Genomic DNA, 16040 nt, shown 5'->3' with positions numbered 1-16040 from the left:
TAAAAGAAAAGGGAAATTGACTTTCATTCAAGGGGTAACCTAATCTTACATTTTGCACCTAATATTGCATTTTTACAGGAGATTTTATAAATTATTCTAAATTAATCATGATTTTTCTTCCAAAATCCTTTATCTTCAAACTCTTTAACCACTCTCAACTTGTCTCAACTCTTTTAAGAAAATCCTTGAATTTTCAATTGAAAATTCTATTTGTTATATTTTCCCAAAAGTCCTATCTTGATTCTTGAAGATGAAAAGTCCAGGATTAAATATGATTGGTTTCAATAAAAAAAGAATAATGATAAATGCATGGTATTCTGATACGCGGTCGACATGGTAAGGACACAGAATTACACATCTTTTTCTTATGTATCTCGATGAAAAAGATCTATGATTCTGTGCCTTTCCCACATCAGCCGTGTACCAAAACTGCGTGCACTCATTATGACTCATAAAAATAAAATGAAAGGTTGGCTTGTGGTCAAAGACGAGGGCTTCCAGGTCATTTTATATTAGTTTATTAGAGATGATTGAGTTCAAGGGGTCATATCATATGTCTGAAAACATAGGGGTGTCTCTCAAATATTCTCCAAAACATATATAATATTCCGATGCGGTACTTAGCATCAAGTGAATCTAAGCTGTCGTCGTGGCGAGTTCTAATTGGATGGAGATTTTCCTACAGTAACTATGTAAAACTTACGGAAGGTTTTTCTGTTTCTTCTTCTTCAGTAGGTCCCCCAAGCTTCCCAAGTTAAAAAACCAGAACCCACGGCGCACTTTAGTACTAATCTTTCTATTTTCCTTCACTTCCGGAAACAATTATCGAAATCTTCGCAAGGTTCCGTGAAGACTACAGACCTTGGCGCACGTTAGCACTTGACTCTGTTACTTCTTTTGTTCATCTTTCGTACTTCAGATATTTTTCTTCGCTTCTGAGCATTCGAATCGTAACGTAAAAGGTAATGAGCTTCAAAAATCTTCGATAGAGTTTCTAGGAAAAAAATTAGCTAATAATTATTTTTTTGCGGAGCATTTTGATCCGAAATCGATTTTTTCAGATTTGATTTTCTGCATTTTCTTAATAAAAAAAAACTGCATTAAAAAATCTTCGATAGAGTTTCTAGGAAAAATTTTAGCGAATAAATTTTTTTTGTTGGGGCTTTTTGATCCGAAATCGAGTTTTTCGGATTTGATTTTTCTGCATTTTCCTAGAAACAAGTACTACATTTAATGGATTTAATTCAAGCTTGCTTAAATTTCAGTTCTTTAGTTTAGATCTGTCTAGATTGCCATTTTTCGTGCCATTTTTGTTGTATTCTTGAAAATTTTGGCGGAGTTTCTACTAATATATATTGTTATTATAGAAAATTATTTTCCTTCAAAAAAATATTCTATATATATATTTTAAATTTATCTGATTTGAATTCTCTGTATTTACTTCAGAAACCTGCATTTTAGAGATCTAGTTTAAACACGACTTTATTTCAGTTCTTTAGCGTAGATCTGTCTGGATCTCCATTTTCGCGCCATTTTTCTGTTGTTTTCTTGAAAGTCTGTGGTGGAAATTATACTAAACTATGTTTATCAGTTCTATATTTTAATATTCCATGATATTTAATTTGAAACTGATTTACATGATTTGATTTCTCTGTATATTTACTTAAAAAATCAGCATTTTTTGGAAATTAATTGCATTTCTCCGGTTAATCCCTATTTAGATCGCCATTTTTGTGTCAGAAAGTTTTCTATTTGATGCTATTAATTTCCAGAAAATAAGTTTTAATATTACCTTCTTTATGGTGCTTCTTGAGGTAAATATTCCATTCTTGAAGTGAAATTCTCTATTTTAGATCTTGCATTTATATAACAAGCTTAGATTATTGCCAATTTTCAGTTCTAGTAATAAATTTCTCTGTTATCAGATCTAAGATATACCTCATATGCATTTGAAATGTGGAGTTTATATAAATCTAGTGGATTTGCAGTGTAATAAATTCTCTAAGAAAGGGTTTTTGCAGAAAAGTTGAAGTTTTTCAGGCATGCGGTCACGTCAAACTCTTCGTGATGCTTTCACGACGTACAAGAATATGTCGTCGAGAGATTATGTGAATATTGTTCATAGAGAAGATAATTTAGGTATTTCTTACTGTCTAAACATCATTAGATGTCTTTTTCTATAATTATGGAACTGATAATCCATAAATTTTGTTACAAATAAAGGGGTTCTGCAACGTTAAGAGTATGATGCTCTACTTTTTTGGTAATCGTATCTTGATATCCAAGAACTTTGTTAAATCTAAAATTATGATCTCTGTGGGATGTATCGTTTAAATTTTCTGTTATTCAAATTTTAAGCTGAATTTTAAAGTTGATTTTAATTTTTTGTTACTATGAAACTATATTCTTTTTGGGTTTTAGCCCTTTTGCAGAAGGGTATGGTGCAAGAGACTGTAAACCCTTCATGGAGGCTGTCTTTGCCGTATATACTTGTGGCTACCATATCTTCGTTCTTATTCGGCTATCATCTTGGGTATGTTCTGTATCTTTGAAACTCACTGCCTCTTTTTTTATTTTTATTTTTTTTATTTCTAATTATATATACATGAAATATATAATTGAGAAAATATGTTTTAGGGTGTTTGTTTCGTTTCATGCAGAGTAGTTAATGAACCACTTGAAAGTATTGCCTTAGATCTTGATTTTAGTGGGAATACCATAGCTGAAGGTCAGTATTGTATGATTCATTTTTTTTATAATCTTATTTACTAGTTGTTGCTTGGTTTGGATTTGGATTTTGACAGTTCTATTTAATTTGTGCTAAATGAAGGTCTAGTAGTGAGTATGTGTTTGGGTGGTGCCTTCGTTGGATCTCTCTTTAGTGGTTGGATTGTGGATGGGTTTGGGCGTCGTAGGGCTTTCCAGTTGAGTGCTTTGCCGATGATCATTGGGGCTTCTATAAGGTAATATCTCTGTCAATCAAAATTTGAATTTTTTATGTTTCTAAATATCTTGCAGTTAAGTCATCATTTACTGGTGCATTTATTTCTTTGGTGAGTGTAAACTATTTGGAACTTTATCAGGTAATGAAAAATGCAATTTTTTTTTTTCCCATTTTCCAAAAGCTTGGTTTCTTGGTTACTTCAAATACATGGTTAGTTTTGGAATTAATTTTTGAGGGTTGGTAACCGAAACCCCAACTTTCTTTTTAATATGAATTTGATAATGATTGTCCTTTTCGCCCTAAAATAGAGGACTCTTTTTATTCAAGACAATTTTTGGATTCATGGGCGATTCTGGTTGAATTCTTTCACAAGCAACTGAAGTTCTGTAGTTGGAGGGTGCTGTGAAGTGGGGCTTGGATCTTTAACATCAACGGTTCTTTAAGGGGAAATCCTGGGGGATAGGGCACCCTTATTAGAGATTATAGTGACTTTTGCTTGTTGCTCTAAAGGCCAATCGGTAATTATATATGGACTGATGGCAACCAAGTTAGGGCTTGCTTTGGCTATAAGGTTCAATTGCTTGGACCTTGTGGTTGTAGCCTCGGACTCTTAGATTACAATCCATTATCTAAGAAACAATGCACCTCCTCCTTGGTTTGCAAAGTGGTTGATTAAAGATATTTGTCAACTTGTTCTTGTTTTTAGTAATGTTTTTTTTTTCTTTGTATATTAAGAAACCAATGGAGCAGCCGATTATCTTGTGTCACTGTTTTCTGTTGAGCAGGAGGCTGAGTTTCAGCTGATGGAATTCCTAAATCCTCTTGAGTCTCAACCTTACTTGTATAGTTATTGAGGACGCGAGCAGCCGTGCTTATGTTACGATTTAATCATCTTTCTTCTTATATTGTTGGTTGGGGGTTTAGAGAAATCAATTGAAGAAAAATAAAGAAAGAAAATAAATTAAGATGCAATCACAAACAAAAACACAGAGATTTTACGTGGTTCCCTCAAGATTGAGGTACGTCCACGGATCACACAGATTCCACTATGAAGAGAAAAATCTTAGTTATAGATTACACCCTTCCATCGAAAAAGAATATATCCCCCCAAGAAAACCTAATTAGGGTTTTACATAATACCAGTTAAATTACGTACCCTTGGAAAATTTAAACCCTCAATTACTTCCAAAAAATGCCATTGCTCTCTGAAATCTGCATATTGAATCCCTCAAAGTTGTATATACCTTTTGCGTATCTTGTTCCTGAGGATCCTCTATAGGTATACTCTGCCTCATGTGTCTAATCATTTAAAGCGAGCCAAACTGTGATGTTGTGGCCCTTGCGAAGTCATCTTGTTTCACAAAGACACGTTATTGCATGCTTTCAATTTGCTAAAAATCAACATCTCTATAGAGAGATGTGTGTTAGCCTTTTTGATGGTTGTAATGATTGTGAAATGATTTTTGGCCTTCCACACCTCGTGTCATAAAATACCAACTACGTAGGGTGATAAGTTCGAGGTCTCTCCCTTCTTTGTGTTTTGCGGCATGGCTAACCTCTTCTCCTGGTGTGTTCAATTTCTGTTCTTGGTCCTCAGTGTTTCTCTTTGGTGGTGGCCTGACTCTTTTTCAGTTTCCTGCCGATGTTGTCCCTACTAACTTTTTTTGATGGTTAGCTTGATCTTCCTCCCTTGTTGGTATTGACTTGGTCATCCTCTTTTAACGTCAGCTTTAATCTTTGGCCTCTTGACCTCTTCCTTTCCAAGCAGGTTTCTGCTCTTTTGTGGATTCTTGAACGATAGAAGGTGAGAAGGTGAGAAGGATTATGGCCCCGGTGTGGTGCCTGCCAATGATCCTCCAAAGGTTTAGTTAGTACTCAGATAAAAAAGAATAATGGAAGAAGATAAATAGTAGATTTGCAGAGTGATCTTTTTCTTGACGAATCTTTTTTCTAGCAAAAACTAGCATCCCCCTTACTTAGCCTGGTAGTTTGATTTTTATAGATGAAATTCAGGGACAAGTGTCACCACACGATTGATTCAGGTGTTTTGATGAGCTGTTTAGTTTGAGGTGCACTTGAGTGCCTTGGGAGACGGATCCATCATTTGTCAGTGAGATTTCAATCTGATGTGCAAGTGTTGCAGGTCATTAATGTGAAACAAAAAGATCTCTTACGCATGATGTCTCATTAGTCTGATGAGATCTTTCTTGTACTTGTGTGAGAGAGCGTGCTCGAACTTAGATACTTGTTTGAGGTCGTTTATGTGTTGTGGGTCTGGTTGGACTCAAGTTGGGGTTTTAGATTGTGAACGAATTGAGGTAAATACGATCTCGAGCTTTAGATCAGGAATTAAATTAAGGATTGAATATGAGTTCATGTTCAAGTTGGATATGTGATATCGTTTAGATGTGGTTTGCTAACTTGTCTATTTTCGATGAGCCTAAGAGCTTGGGCTCCGTACTCTCGTGAAGTTAGCTTTGTGCCTTTGGGGTGGATGTGTCAAAATACATCACACCCTCACATTCTGATATGCTCTTTTGCCTTTGGTTATAAATGAGGAGACTTGGTGCATGAAAGGGCTCTTATCTCTCCTAGGTCTAGCTGGTTTTTTTCAAGTTGGTTGTATTTTGTCATCTTATGCTTGTCAACCTAAGGTCTTACCATACTCTGCTTTGGGTGGTCTCGGTTTGTACCGAACTTACACTCTACTTACGCGGTTTTAGATTTAGTTTCTTCCCGAGTGAAGGGACTTGGCCCTAAGGTGTTGAATTATGTACTCGGTTAAAACCGTGCTTCAAGCTCTTTTTGGCAGGGCTACGAACTACTGACTTCCTTCTTTCTGTAATGTACTTGGCTCTGGGTGCAAAACTCGGTAACTTCCTGTTTATTGACTTGATTTAAAGTGTTGACCTATTTATTCCTTGTGGACACCTTGCCCCTCTATGATACGTGTCTTCACCACGTTGCATGACTAAAATGGTCTCCATATATTTGAATCAACATAATTTCACCAAAGTAGTTGTAGACATCGAAAATTTTAGGGTGGGCACTAGACCTTTCTTAAATTACAAGAAGTCCTTTGAAATCCATAAATATACCCACACATTGAGGCCCGTTAATTGAGACTGGTTGCATACAATTTGGGGTTTTCGCAAATAAAGCCCATGATCCAGCAAATTCAAGTGATCCGCATTAAGTATTGGGCCCATACACCCAACAAATGGGTTAGCCCATAGTTAAGTCCAAAACCCATTAAAATGGGTTGGATCAATAACCAAATACCATTTAAATCGATTATGTAAAATCCGATTAGGTAGGGGTCATATTTGGAAATATCTTCCTACCTTAAGTCTATAAATACCAAAGCCTCCCTTAGTTGGGGGCATGATCTGGATTACTTTTTCTCATAAGACAGAAGCTTTCCCTTTAGAGAAGAAGAAGCTCTCAAGCTCTCCTCTTGAGATGATGCAAAACTCTTCAAGAGAGACTTGGATTCTAATTCAAGAGAAGATCAAGCTCAAAAGCCTTTCTTCAGAAGTTAAGAAATCCTTTTCAACCGATAAAGTACGAAGTTTGAAGAGAAGAAAATCTACATAAACCTCTATAGAAGATTAAGCTCAAAAGCCTTTCTTCAGAAGTCAAGAAAACCTTCTCAATCAATAAAAAGTGAAGTCCGGAGAGCAAAAAAATATACAAAAACCTCTATAGAAAATCAAGCACAAAAAAAAGCCACTGTCAAAACAACGTTCTTAGCCGATCATGCACAAAGCCCAGAGAGAATAAAGCTACACACGTCATCTTTTGCTTTTGTGCTTGACTGTTAATTAGAGGAAAACACTGAGATTTATATTTCCATTTTCATCAAAATTAATAAAATTATTTGCGATCTTTTTTTCACGAATCTCGAGGTAGATCTATGAAATTTATTGTCGACAGTAGTTTTCCTTTATTTTTTCGACATTGCTTTATTCAAGAAGACTTGGAGAAGCTAGCAGATCTTATGGACTATGAATCTAAATGCATTTTAAGACTTGAACATGCCTAAGTTGTTTAATAGTTAATGCTTTGTGAGATTACACTATTTTCTACTACAACTTTATCTTTTGTGGTAGTTCTGACATGTTGGATAAGATTCTCATGTGTCGTAGAGCTGAGTCGGAGGCCCACCTTATTATTCATTGTCTTTTGTTTGGGATATACAAGACATTGTCTTCAGGCTGTTTGGATTTAGTTGGGTTGTTCCCAAAACTTTTCTTGATTTATTTATGGAATGTAGTGAAAGCCTTTACTCAGAAGGGTATGTATTGTGTAAGTACTGTCCGACTTTGCTATATTTGGTTTTTGGAAGGGGAGGAACTGGTTTTTGGAAGGGGAGGAACAAATGAGTTTTTGAGAATAGGGATGTCTCTCTGGATATTGTGGTCCTAAAAGTCAAGGTTTTCTTGTATAATTGAGTGTCTTCTATCCACGACTTTAGATGCTTATGTTTTGATGATTTTGCATTCAAATGGGAGCAGATCATTAGAATCTTCACATCCTGGTAGTGTCTTTTGGTTGTAGTGAGATCATCCCCCCCCCCCCCCCCCCCCCTCCCTTTTTTTTTGGCAACATTATGTTCCTTCAAATACATTCCTTTTACTTATAAAAAAAGGGTTCTTGTGTCCATTATTTGACACAGTCAATATCACCAATTGTGCTAAATAAATGAGTGGTAACTAGCTATGCTTAAAACTACGCTATCGCATATATATATCTATATATATATATATATATATATGGGGAGCATTTAGAGGCCCTAAGGAGAGAGCCAAACATTTTTTCAATGTATGGGTTAGAGGTTTCAGAATGGGCTGATTTTTTGTGAGGATGATCTATATGATGAGGAGATCATCCTCACCAAAAATCAGCTCATTCCGAAGCTTCTAACCCCATCAAAAGTGGTTTACAAAACTCGATGGTCCCCGATTCTTCAACTTGTAAACTAGGATTAGAAGTTTTGGAATGAGCTGATTTTTGGTGAGGATGATCTCTTCACCATAGAGATTATCCTAAAAAAAAATCAGCCCATTCTAAAACTTCTAACCCCTATTTTAAAAAATGTTTGGCCCTCTTTAGGGCCTCCAAATATATGTAGATAGGTAGAGAGAGTTTTTTTATTTATTTATAGGTATAGGGTTAGTGTTAGCAAATGAAATTGGGTTCAAGGGGGTTAGTCATTTTTTTGTGTTAAAGGTTCGCCAGTTCCCTTGAGATGGTAGAATTGAATCTTTTTGGTTGTAGAGTGATCCATTTCTAAGCAAGAAGGGTGATCCGGAACTACATACCATTCCCATCATTTCAAAATGGTGGATGGTTACTTTTCTATGCTTAGCTTGATAAATCCGAAATGTTCCAAGTACTCACTATCCTTAGATAATCTCTTAGTGTTTCACATCTTTTATATGTATTACTACTACATGATAAACTTCGTACTTAATGATTTTTTTTCGTTGCTATTGAGTTTACAAGAAGCTTATCATAGAAAGATCTCCTTCAACATGCATTTGCAGTGCAACAACAAAAAATCTTGAGGGTATGCTTCTTGGGAGATTATTAGTTGGAACTGGGATGGGTCTTGGTCCGTCTGTTGCATCTCTCTATGTGACTGAGGTAGGGAAGATGGTTCTACTATTGCTATATGACTATTTTGTGAAAATTTTGTTGGTCTTTAATGTTATTATGTATTCTTTCCTTGTCTACATAAACAGGTTTCACCTTCTTTTGTGAGGGGTACTTTTGGAAGCTTCATTCAGATTGCAACATGTCTGGGACTTATGGGGGCTCTGTTTATTGGAATCCCTGTCAAGGAAATTGAGGGTTGGTAAGAAACATGTACTAAGATTCAATGACCTTGAATTCAATGATTATTATGTACTTGATTGTTGTCAGTTTTGGAGTGAACTGTTAATTGTAATATTTCCAATGTTCTTTCCTAATTCCAATTGCATAGGTGGCGGGTGTGTTTTTGGGTGTCTGTCATTCCAGCTGCAGTTCTTGCTCTTGGTATGGAGTTTTGTGCTGAGAGTCCTCATTGGCTTTACAAGGTCATTTTCTTGTATTTATGTTTGATAAGGCACTTGTTTTCTCTTGTTAAAACTTTTTCCTGGGTTTGTGATTGTGTGTTATCTTAACCTTTGTTCTTGGAAATCTTCCATCGAACTTGTTAAAATATTTCAAACTAACTCAGCCTTTGTTGCTATGGATGACTGGAATTTCCTTTTAAACGCATATTGTAACCAAGTTTTAAAACCCTGTCTTGAGGCATTGTCTGGGTCAAGAGAAAAACTGAGATAGTGCTGAACATTGAATGTATTGGAGACTAACGTTTTGTTCCGGTCTCGGCCGAGATATTCTTAGATCGTAAGAAACTTTCAACCATGATTATGACCATATCAATAATATGTTGAGACACAAATCCTTTATGGGAATGTCGGAATATGAAACAAGCAAGCAAATCTCCTGATCATATTTTTTGATTCTTGCCTCAACCAAATCTTCTCCGGAATGATGTTATCCAATCTTCAGTCCCAGTGCACAATTTTTTTAAGTGCCATCCATTTCGATTATGTGCGAAGAAATCCATTTGAAGATGGGCTGTTTAACAAAAGCGTCTTGTTAGTGTGGTACAGCGAGGAAGATCTGCTGAAGCTGAGGCTGCATTGGAGAAGCTCTTAGGAGGATCCCATGTCAAATCTGCAATGGCAGAACTCCTAAAGTCAGATAGAGGAGATGGCACAGACACTATAAAGCTCTCAGAGTTGCTCTATGGTCGCCACTTCAGAGGTACCTATGCTATTATTACAATGGTGCACTTACCTGTTCCTAAGAAATTTATGCACACATTTCCTTTCCCCATAAAATACTTTGCCATTCACTCTTTCCTTTTGGCAGTTGTTTTTATTGGGTCAACCCTTTATGCTTTACAACAGCTATCTGGTATAAATGCTGTGTTCTATTTTTCTTCGACTGTCTTTAAAAGCGCGGGAGTACCCTCGAACCTGGCAAACACCTGTGTAGGACTCGCGAACTTATCGGGTATGGGTAACTTCTTTCTAGTGTACCTTGCATGTGTTAGGAACCACAGAACCACCCCCTCCCCCCCTTTTTAATAGTTTTTTGGCTTGTGTGTAACTGTTTTCAGGATCAATTATTGCAATGATCTTGATGGATAAATTAGGAAGGAAGGTGCTTCTTTTGGGGAGCTTTTTGGGCATGGTAAATTTTTCTTAGAAACCAATTGCTGGAAAATGTCTTCCATTTATTTGCAACTTGTAACAGAATCTCATTGACTGCCATTTTTTGGTATATAGTGGCAAAAATAAAATAAAATATGTGTACGCTTTTTTTTGTTTGTTTTTTGTTTTTGATAGGCATATGTGTACTCTCAATAGGCAGAAACATGATCAATAAACCATGGTTTCATACATACCTGGAAAAGTATCCTCAACCAGTCTAATCTTTGACCTTTCTATACATAGAAATCCAAACCCGGAAATCAAACTCATCACCAATATCCAAGTAGAAGAGCTTTTAGAACAATAGAGTAGGAAGTGGGAGTCTTACCTCTTCTTGAAACCCTAATAAGAGTGGGGCTAAAAAATAGAGCTGAAGAGTGTAAGACGTCCCACTTTTAGGTCTATATTTTTTTTGCTTATCGTGGGTACCCCCACCCTTCTGGTGAGACTAATCCCACGGTCACACGCACTGCTCCCTCGGAAAGTCCTACATGCAACTGGTTGAGTCGAGGGTCAACTGGACCCTGGAGGGTGGCCCCAAGGAATTCATAGCTTCATGGGTTTTCAAACACGTGACCTACTTTTCCTGAGGAGCTTATCAAGGCTCGGCTTGCCACTAGGCCAACCCCATGGGGTTAACTTTTAGGTGCATATATAATCCCACAAATCATCGGAAAGGGACCTGAGGCATACTTTAATTAGTACGTTGTATTTTATTACTGTTCTTTCCTGAACACACCAAACTTCATACACCGATGATTCAAATACAAATAGAAACTTGTTTAGTATTCCTTCAGGTCAATAATTTTAACTAGGTTAGATATTATAAATTAATTACCATCCAAGCATTGGACTTCTTTTTTAATAGTTTGTCCAAATTGTTCTGATCATCATCATCAGAGTCTCATCCCAATGGTTTGGGGTCAGCTAAATGAATCATGTTCCTCGATTCCACTTTGTCCAGAGCCTTTTTTTGATCCTCCAAATTCAACTTAAATGTATCTGATTGTTATGATCATCCGATTGGAGCTCTTCAAGGGTGGGGCACATTGAGTTAAACACAAATATAACTCTTATCTTTATGGCAGTTATATTTGTGCCATTGATATGGTTTGCACCTCACTTTTGCTTTGCCTGCATTTGAATGATCTTGCAATATCATGAATATAATTTTTCTGCTTTATGCATTTGATTGGTTCAGGCGGCAGCAATGGGCCTCCAGGTCACTGCTGCAAGTTCTATTGTACCAGACTCTGGAACTTTGTATTTATCTGTCGGTGGGATGTTACTGTGAGTACTCGTCACCTTGAATTTTCTCAAATAGGAATTTATAGGAAGCTGATACTACAATAAACTCAGTTTGACATTTTCATCTAATTAAGAAGGCCAAGTCCAAATCTATCTCAAAATTAGGTCAGGTTCACTTATATTATTCTATACCTGCAAAATACACTCTGATGCTGAAGTCAAAGTGAATTTGTATGTATAGGGAAAGATGAAAAAATGCAAGGGGCCTTACCTCAAATTAGCAGAATTTGTAGATTTGTCATCTTCCGAAACTGCTGATGTTAGTTTGGTCATGGATGTGTATGAGGGGTCTGACGTGAGACAATATGTGATCACGTTTACTGGAATTCCGTCATCATTATTGTTTTATTTGGTCTGGCAGTCATGCCATTTGTGTTTGCAAGGAAAATTAATGGGATTTGATTAGTGAATGTTTTTATTAAGGGCTTCTTTTGTTATTAGGTTGCCCTGGCGTGATTTTAGTGTTTGTACACCAGTTTTGTGTTCTCTAATTGGAGAAGACCTTCTTTTCTGACTTTTCACCACTAACACGTGGGGTTGAGTTTTCTTTAAGATATTTCTCACTAAAGATTTTTATATATTCATTTTGTCAGTCATTATGTGAGAGTGGAAACTGGAAATCATGTCTGAACAGATTACAAAATGAACTAACCGGTACTACATCCTCAGTCAATAATAGGAATTACATGAAACATTTGCCAAAATTCTAGGAAAAAAATTGCCCAAACCTGGTACGTTATGGCGCCAAAGTTTTTGTTGTTAGTATGGTAGCTAAGGGGAAAATCGTAGATAATTTGTTGGAACTTCTCATGCAGGTTTGTATTAATGTTTGCACTGGGTGCTGGTCCAGTCCCAGGTCTCCTCCTATCAGAAATTCTTCCCGGCAGAATTAGAGCAAAGGCTATGGCAGTATGTTTGTCCGTGCATTGGGTATTCTTTCTACTTCCTTTTTTGTTTGATCATTGTGTGAAAAAAAAAGTTGTTTATATTCTTGTTTCGTTAATGTCTGAGAATCAAAATCATAATCAACTCTCATGAAACACAGCTTTTGAACTGATAAATCCTGACAAAGTAAGACATCACTTCAATGTTGTCCTGCATTTGGGCCTCAACAGTTCTGATTGAGTTGATGCTACTGCTGGGTTCTATAACATTGGAGTTTTGGACTTGATAATGGGCCCTGGCATCTACGATTTGACTTCAGCTTTCTTAGTCAATCTACAAGAGCTTTACGATAACTGGTGAAAAGGACCATTTGAGAATTGTATTTTGTCTCTTTTTTTGTATGCATGCTTTAGAGTTGGAGCTGAAGTTCTTAAAAATGGAAGAAAGTATCCGTAGGGGAGGTTTTTTCAAGAAGTCATTCATACTTTGGAACCGAGATTTGTTGTTCACAGAAAACGGTGCTAAGCTGATGGACCAATGTCATGATGCCACATGTATTGAAATAGATGTGAAATCCAAACATAAAAAATCCGGAGAAATTTTCTCACACAATTTTCACACTGTTAACCATTCGCCTTTTCTATTTTTCAATACATGTGGCGTAATGCCATTGGTTCATCAGCTTAGGACCCATTTTTCTTGACAGCAAATCTCTGTTCCATACTTAGATATTCATTGGCCAAAAATCCAATTGATGGTATTGACGATTGAGGAGTGTATCATTAGTTATGATATTTTGGGATTCTTCAGCTTGTCATTTATATGCTTATAGTTGCTGAAAGATTTGAGTATTCTAGTAATCTCACTGGGTTCTATCTTGCTTGCCTAAATCTCAAGGTTCCTTTCTTTTAATCCTACCGTTGTTGTGGTTTTCAGGTGGTGAATTTCTTTGTGGGGTTGCTGTTCTTGCGTTTGCTAGAGCAACTTGGACCGCAAATCCTGTACTCCATGTTTGCTATCTTTTGCTTGATTGCGGTGGTTTTTGTGAAAAGAAATGTTGTTGAAACCAAAGGAAAATCTCTCCAAGAAATTGAGATTACACTTCTTCCATCTGAATAGAGGTATTATTTTCTCGTAATCAGTTAAATATATTTAACTTGCCATTCTTGATAGAGGAATCATGTTTTCTGGATCAAATTTATGAGATCTATGTTCTGTTGTAATTTGGGTGACATCAATTTGTGGAAACAATGGCGGCGCAAGCTTCATACTCATAAATATTTCCCAAACTACTTTGTTTCTCCAATCCTCAAGTCAATGTTCAATTTACATAAAATTTGAGCAAAAATTTCTGATTTACTGTAACCTAATATCAAATCATAAGTTTGCTCGCTTTTCATTTCGGTACTGCTTACCTGCTTGTGATCAGGACACTCAACATTATTGGATTTGTCTTATATTGATGAGTAATCCATTGACAGCCCTACTCAACATCTGTTCTAACATGAGTTGTCTAACTGATTGTATGTCATTGCAGGGAGATTAAGGGCTGTTAAGAGTAACTTTCTCGCATCGGTGTACCTCTAACAAGCAGTTTCAACGGACAGAAGTCGGTGGTTATTCATTCATTAGATGCTCCTTTACAAAGGCCAGTGTAAATTTTAATAGCCATTTCTTTGCGATTATGCTGCGAGCATCGCTCTGATATTATCAGATTGTTTCTGTTGCAGCCATTGATCTTTCTGTTTTAGTCTATAGTTTTACAGGTTATTGAATGGACCCAAAGATGAACATGCATGCATGCATGGGTCATCCATCAACATATATGAATGTATGCATGTATGGCGATTACAGCACTATGTAGAACAATTCAAATTCATATTTAGAGTTTTATAGTTCTTTTTTCTTTGATGAATAATTAGAGGTTTATTGTTTGGAAAACAAATGATGCTTCCAATAGCTAATAGATACTGCAACTTATTTATTTTTCTGTTAGAGTATATTAAATTCAAAAGCACTTCTGGGAGTAAAATCTTGTTTGGTATGCACTCAACTTCAAGTTTTCCGCTAAAACTATAAGTCAAAACTAGGTCTGATAGTTGCATTTTGGAACACATTTACATTTCCACTTCTAGACCCTCAGAAGCATATTTGAAAACTGAAATACTTGTCCACAATTAGAGATTCGTACTCTGTAGATAGGCTGAAGAAGTTAGATTTGTTGAGAATATTCTCAGAGGGAGAATATACAAATGATAATTAGGTTTAGGGTTTATGAAGAAAATTCGAATTTAATCCATCAAACCAAGAGCAAAAAAGAAAAAAAAAATCTAAATATTTCTAAACATAGGAAAATAATATCTCATTTAAAAACAAAGAGAAAAACAAAAGTACAGTCTTTGCATGTGAGGGTCATCCTTCATTGAATATTCATCCCTCCAAAATTTCTATGAAATACAATTTCCTAACTAAGTTAGCTTGGAAAGTTTCCTGACCTTCCCTCCTTGTGCACAAATGCCACATGGACGTTTATAGCAAATTTTTTTGTTGGAAATTAAAAGAAATTGGATGAAGAAAATGTTAGAAGATCACATCAGACTCTTAAGGCTCGATTAAAAATCTATTTATTTTAAATAATTGTTCTTATCTTCCAATTTGAATGCACAACGGGTCTAAGGAAAAATTGCTTTCAATAAACAATGAAGCCAACACTCGAAAACGTTGAATTGGATTATGTACGATGCACTTTCAACTTAGAACACTAATAAATTAAAGTCTGATGATGCAAAAATCTTACGTTCAAAATTAGGAAAGCACAGGATTTTTCGTTGGTTATTTATAGCTAATTTTGTGTCTATTGCAAAGAATCATGACCAATGACTCTTGGACCAAGAGTCATTGGATTGTATCTGATCTTTAGATCGTGTCTCATCATTAAACCATTTGGATAAATTGCATAATCTAACCGTTTCGATCGCATCTGATTGGACACCATGTGATCCAACGGATCCGATCATATAATAATCACGATCCAACGCATCCGATCATGTACGGATTTGATCATGTGGTGCAGATTGCACTCGATCCATCAGACCTGATGGATCAACCACAACTATTAGATGTATTTAAATTTCAAAAACTTTAAGACTACCCGGCTCCTCATGACGACATGTGTACAAGTGCATCACAAAGTGTCTAATGCGCCCTACATGTCCAATGGTCATAACTTGCATTGATTGAAATCTTCAATGAATTGTGGATTGTACATTCAATAAATTGTTCCTATCAATCTTCCACTCAATACATAAATTTATGTCAAAAAATTTCATGTTATCTCCTTAATGTTCCTATGACAATTTGATCCGTTTATATCAATTGTATTTTTTGTGGCAACTACGCCTATCAAAATAATAGAAAGAATTTTTTTTATTTATAGGTTGACATATCTTGATAATCTGTTTATTATGTGTTTGATAATTGAACTGGTAGACATTTCTCAAGCATTAGACCATTAAATTGTCCTCTAGTCAACATGCTTTAAAATGATCTCTCATCTCAATAATTTATTTGATGTAGTCTAAAATATTTGAGGCTAGTGTTTTCCCAATAAGAAATACTCTAATTAATTA

The 16040-nt window shown here is 35.9% G+C and overlaps 1 protein-coding gene across 7 annotated transcripts; it reads left to right on the top strand.

The window, feature by feature from the left end:
- Positions 1 to 734: 734 nt before the first annotated feature.
- Positions 735 to 14399, top strand: LOC147388772 (putative plastidic glucose transporter 2). Of its 7 annotated transcripts, XM_086417836.1 has the most exons (15): positions 741 to 962; positions 2022 to 2139; positions 2422 to 2533; positions 2661 to 2728; positions 2831 to 2963; positions 8494 to 8593; positions 8692 to 8804; positions 8934 to 9027; positions 9613 to 9766; positions 9875 to 10018; positions 10125 to 10198; positions 11420 to 11508; positions 12342 to 12456; positions 13348 to 13532; positions 13949 to 14399. In XM_086417836.1, exons 2-14 carry the CDS (start codon positions 2043 to 2045, stop codon positions 13528 to 13530), a joined length of 1476 nt encoding a protein of 491 aa, XP_086273962.1. In that variant the 5' UTR covers positions 741 to 962; positions 2022 to 2042; the 3' UTR covers positions 13531 to 13532; positions 13949 to 14399. The 7 variants fall into 7 exon arrangements, with proteins under 7 accessions (XP_086273961.1, XP_086273958.1, XP_086273963.1 ...); XM_086417835.1 differs by having other exon boundaries at positions 735 to 962; positions 2027 to 2139; positions 9613 to 10018; XM_086417832.1 differs by having other exon boundaries at positions 735 to 962; positions 9613 to 10018.
- The last annotated feature ends 1641 nt before the right edge of the window (positions 14400 to 16040 follow it).

Source organism: Akebia trifoliata, chromosome 12, assembly GCF_017979445.1.
Source record: "Akebia trifoliata isolate Shusen 1 chromosome 12, ASM1797944v1, whole genome shotgun sequence".
Lineage (NCBI taxonomy): Eukaryota > Viridiplantae > Streptophyta > Magnoliopsida > Ranunculales > Lardizabalaceae > Akebia > Akebia trifoliata.
The sequence above is the reverse complement of the archived record's forward strand: the minus strand, read 5'-3'. Positions and strand labels throughout refer to the sequence as shown.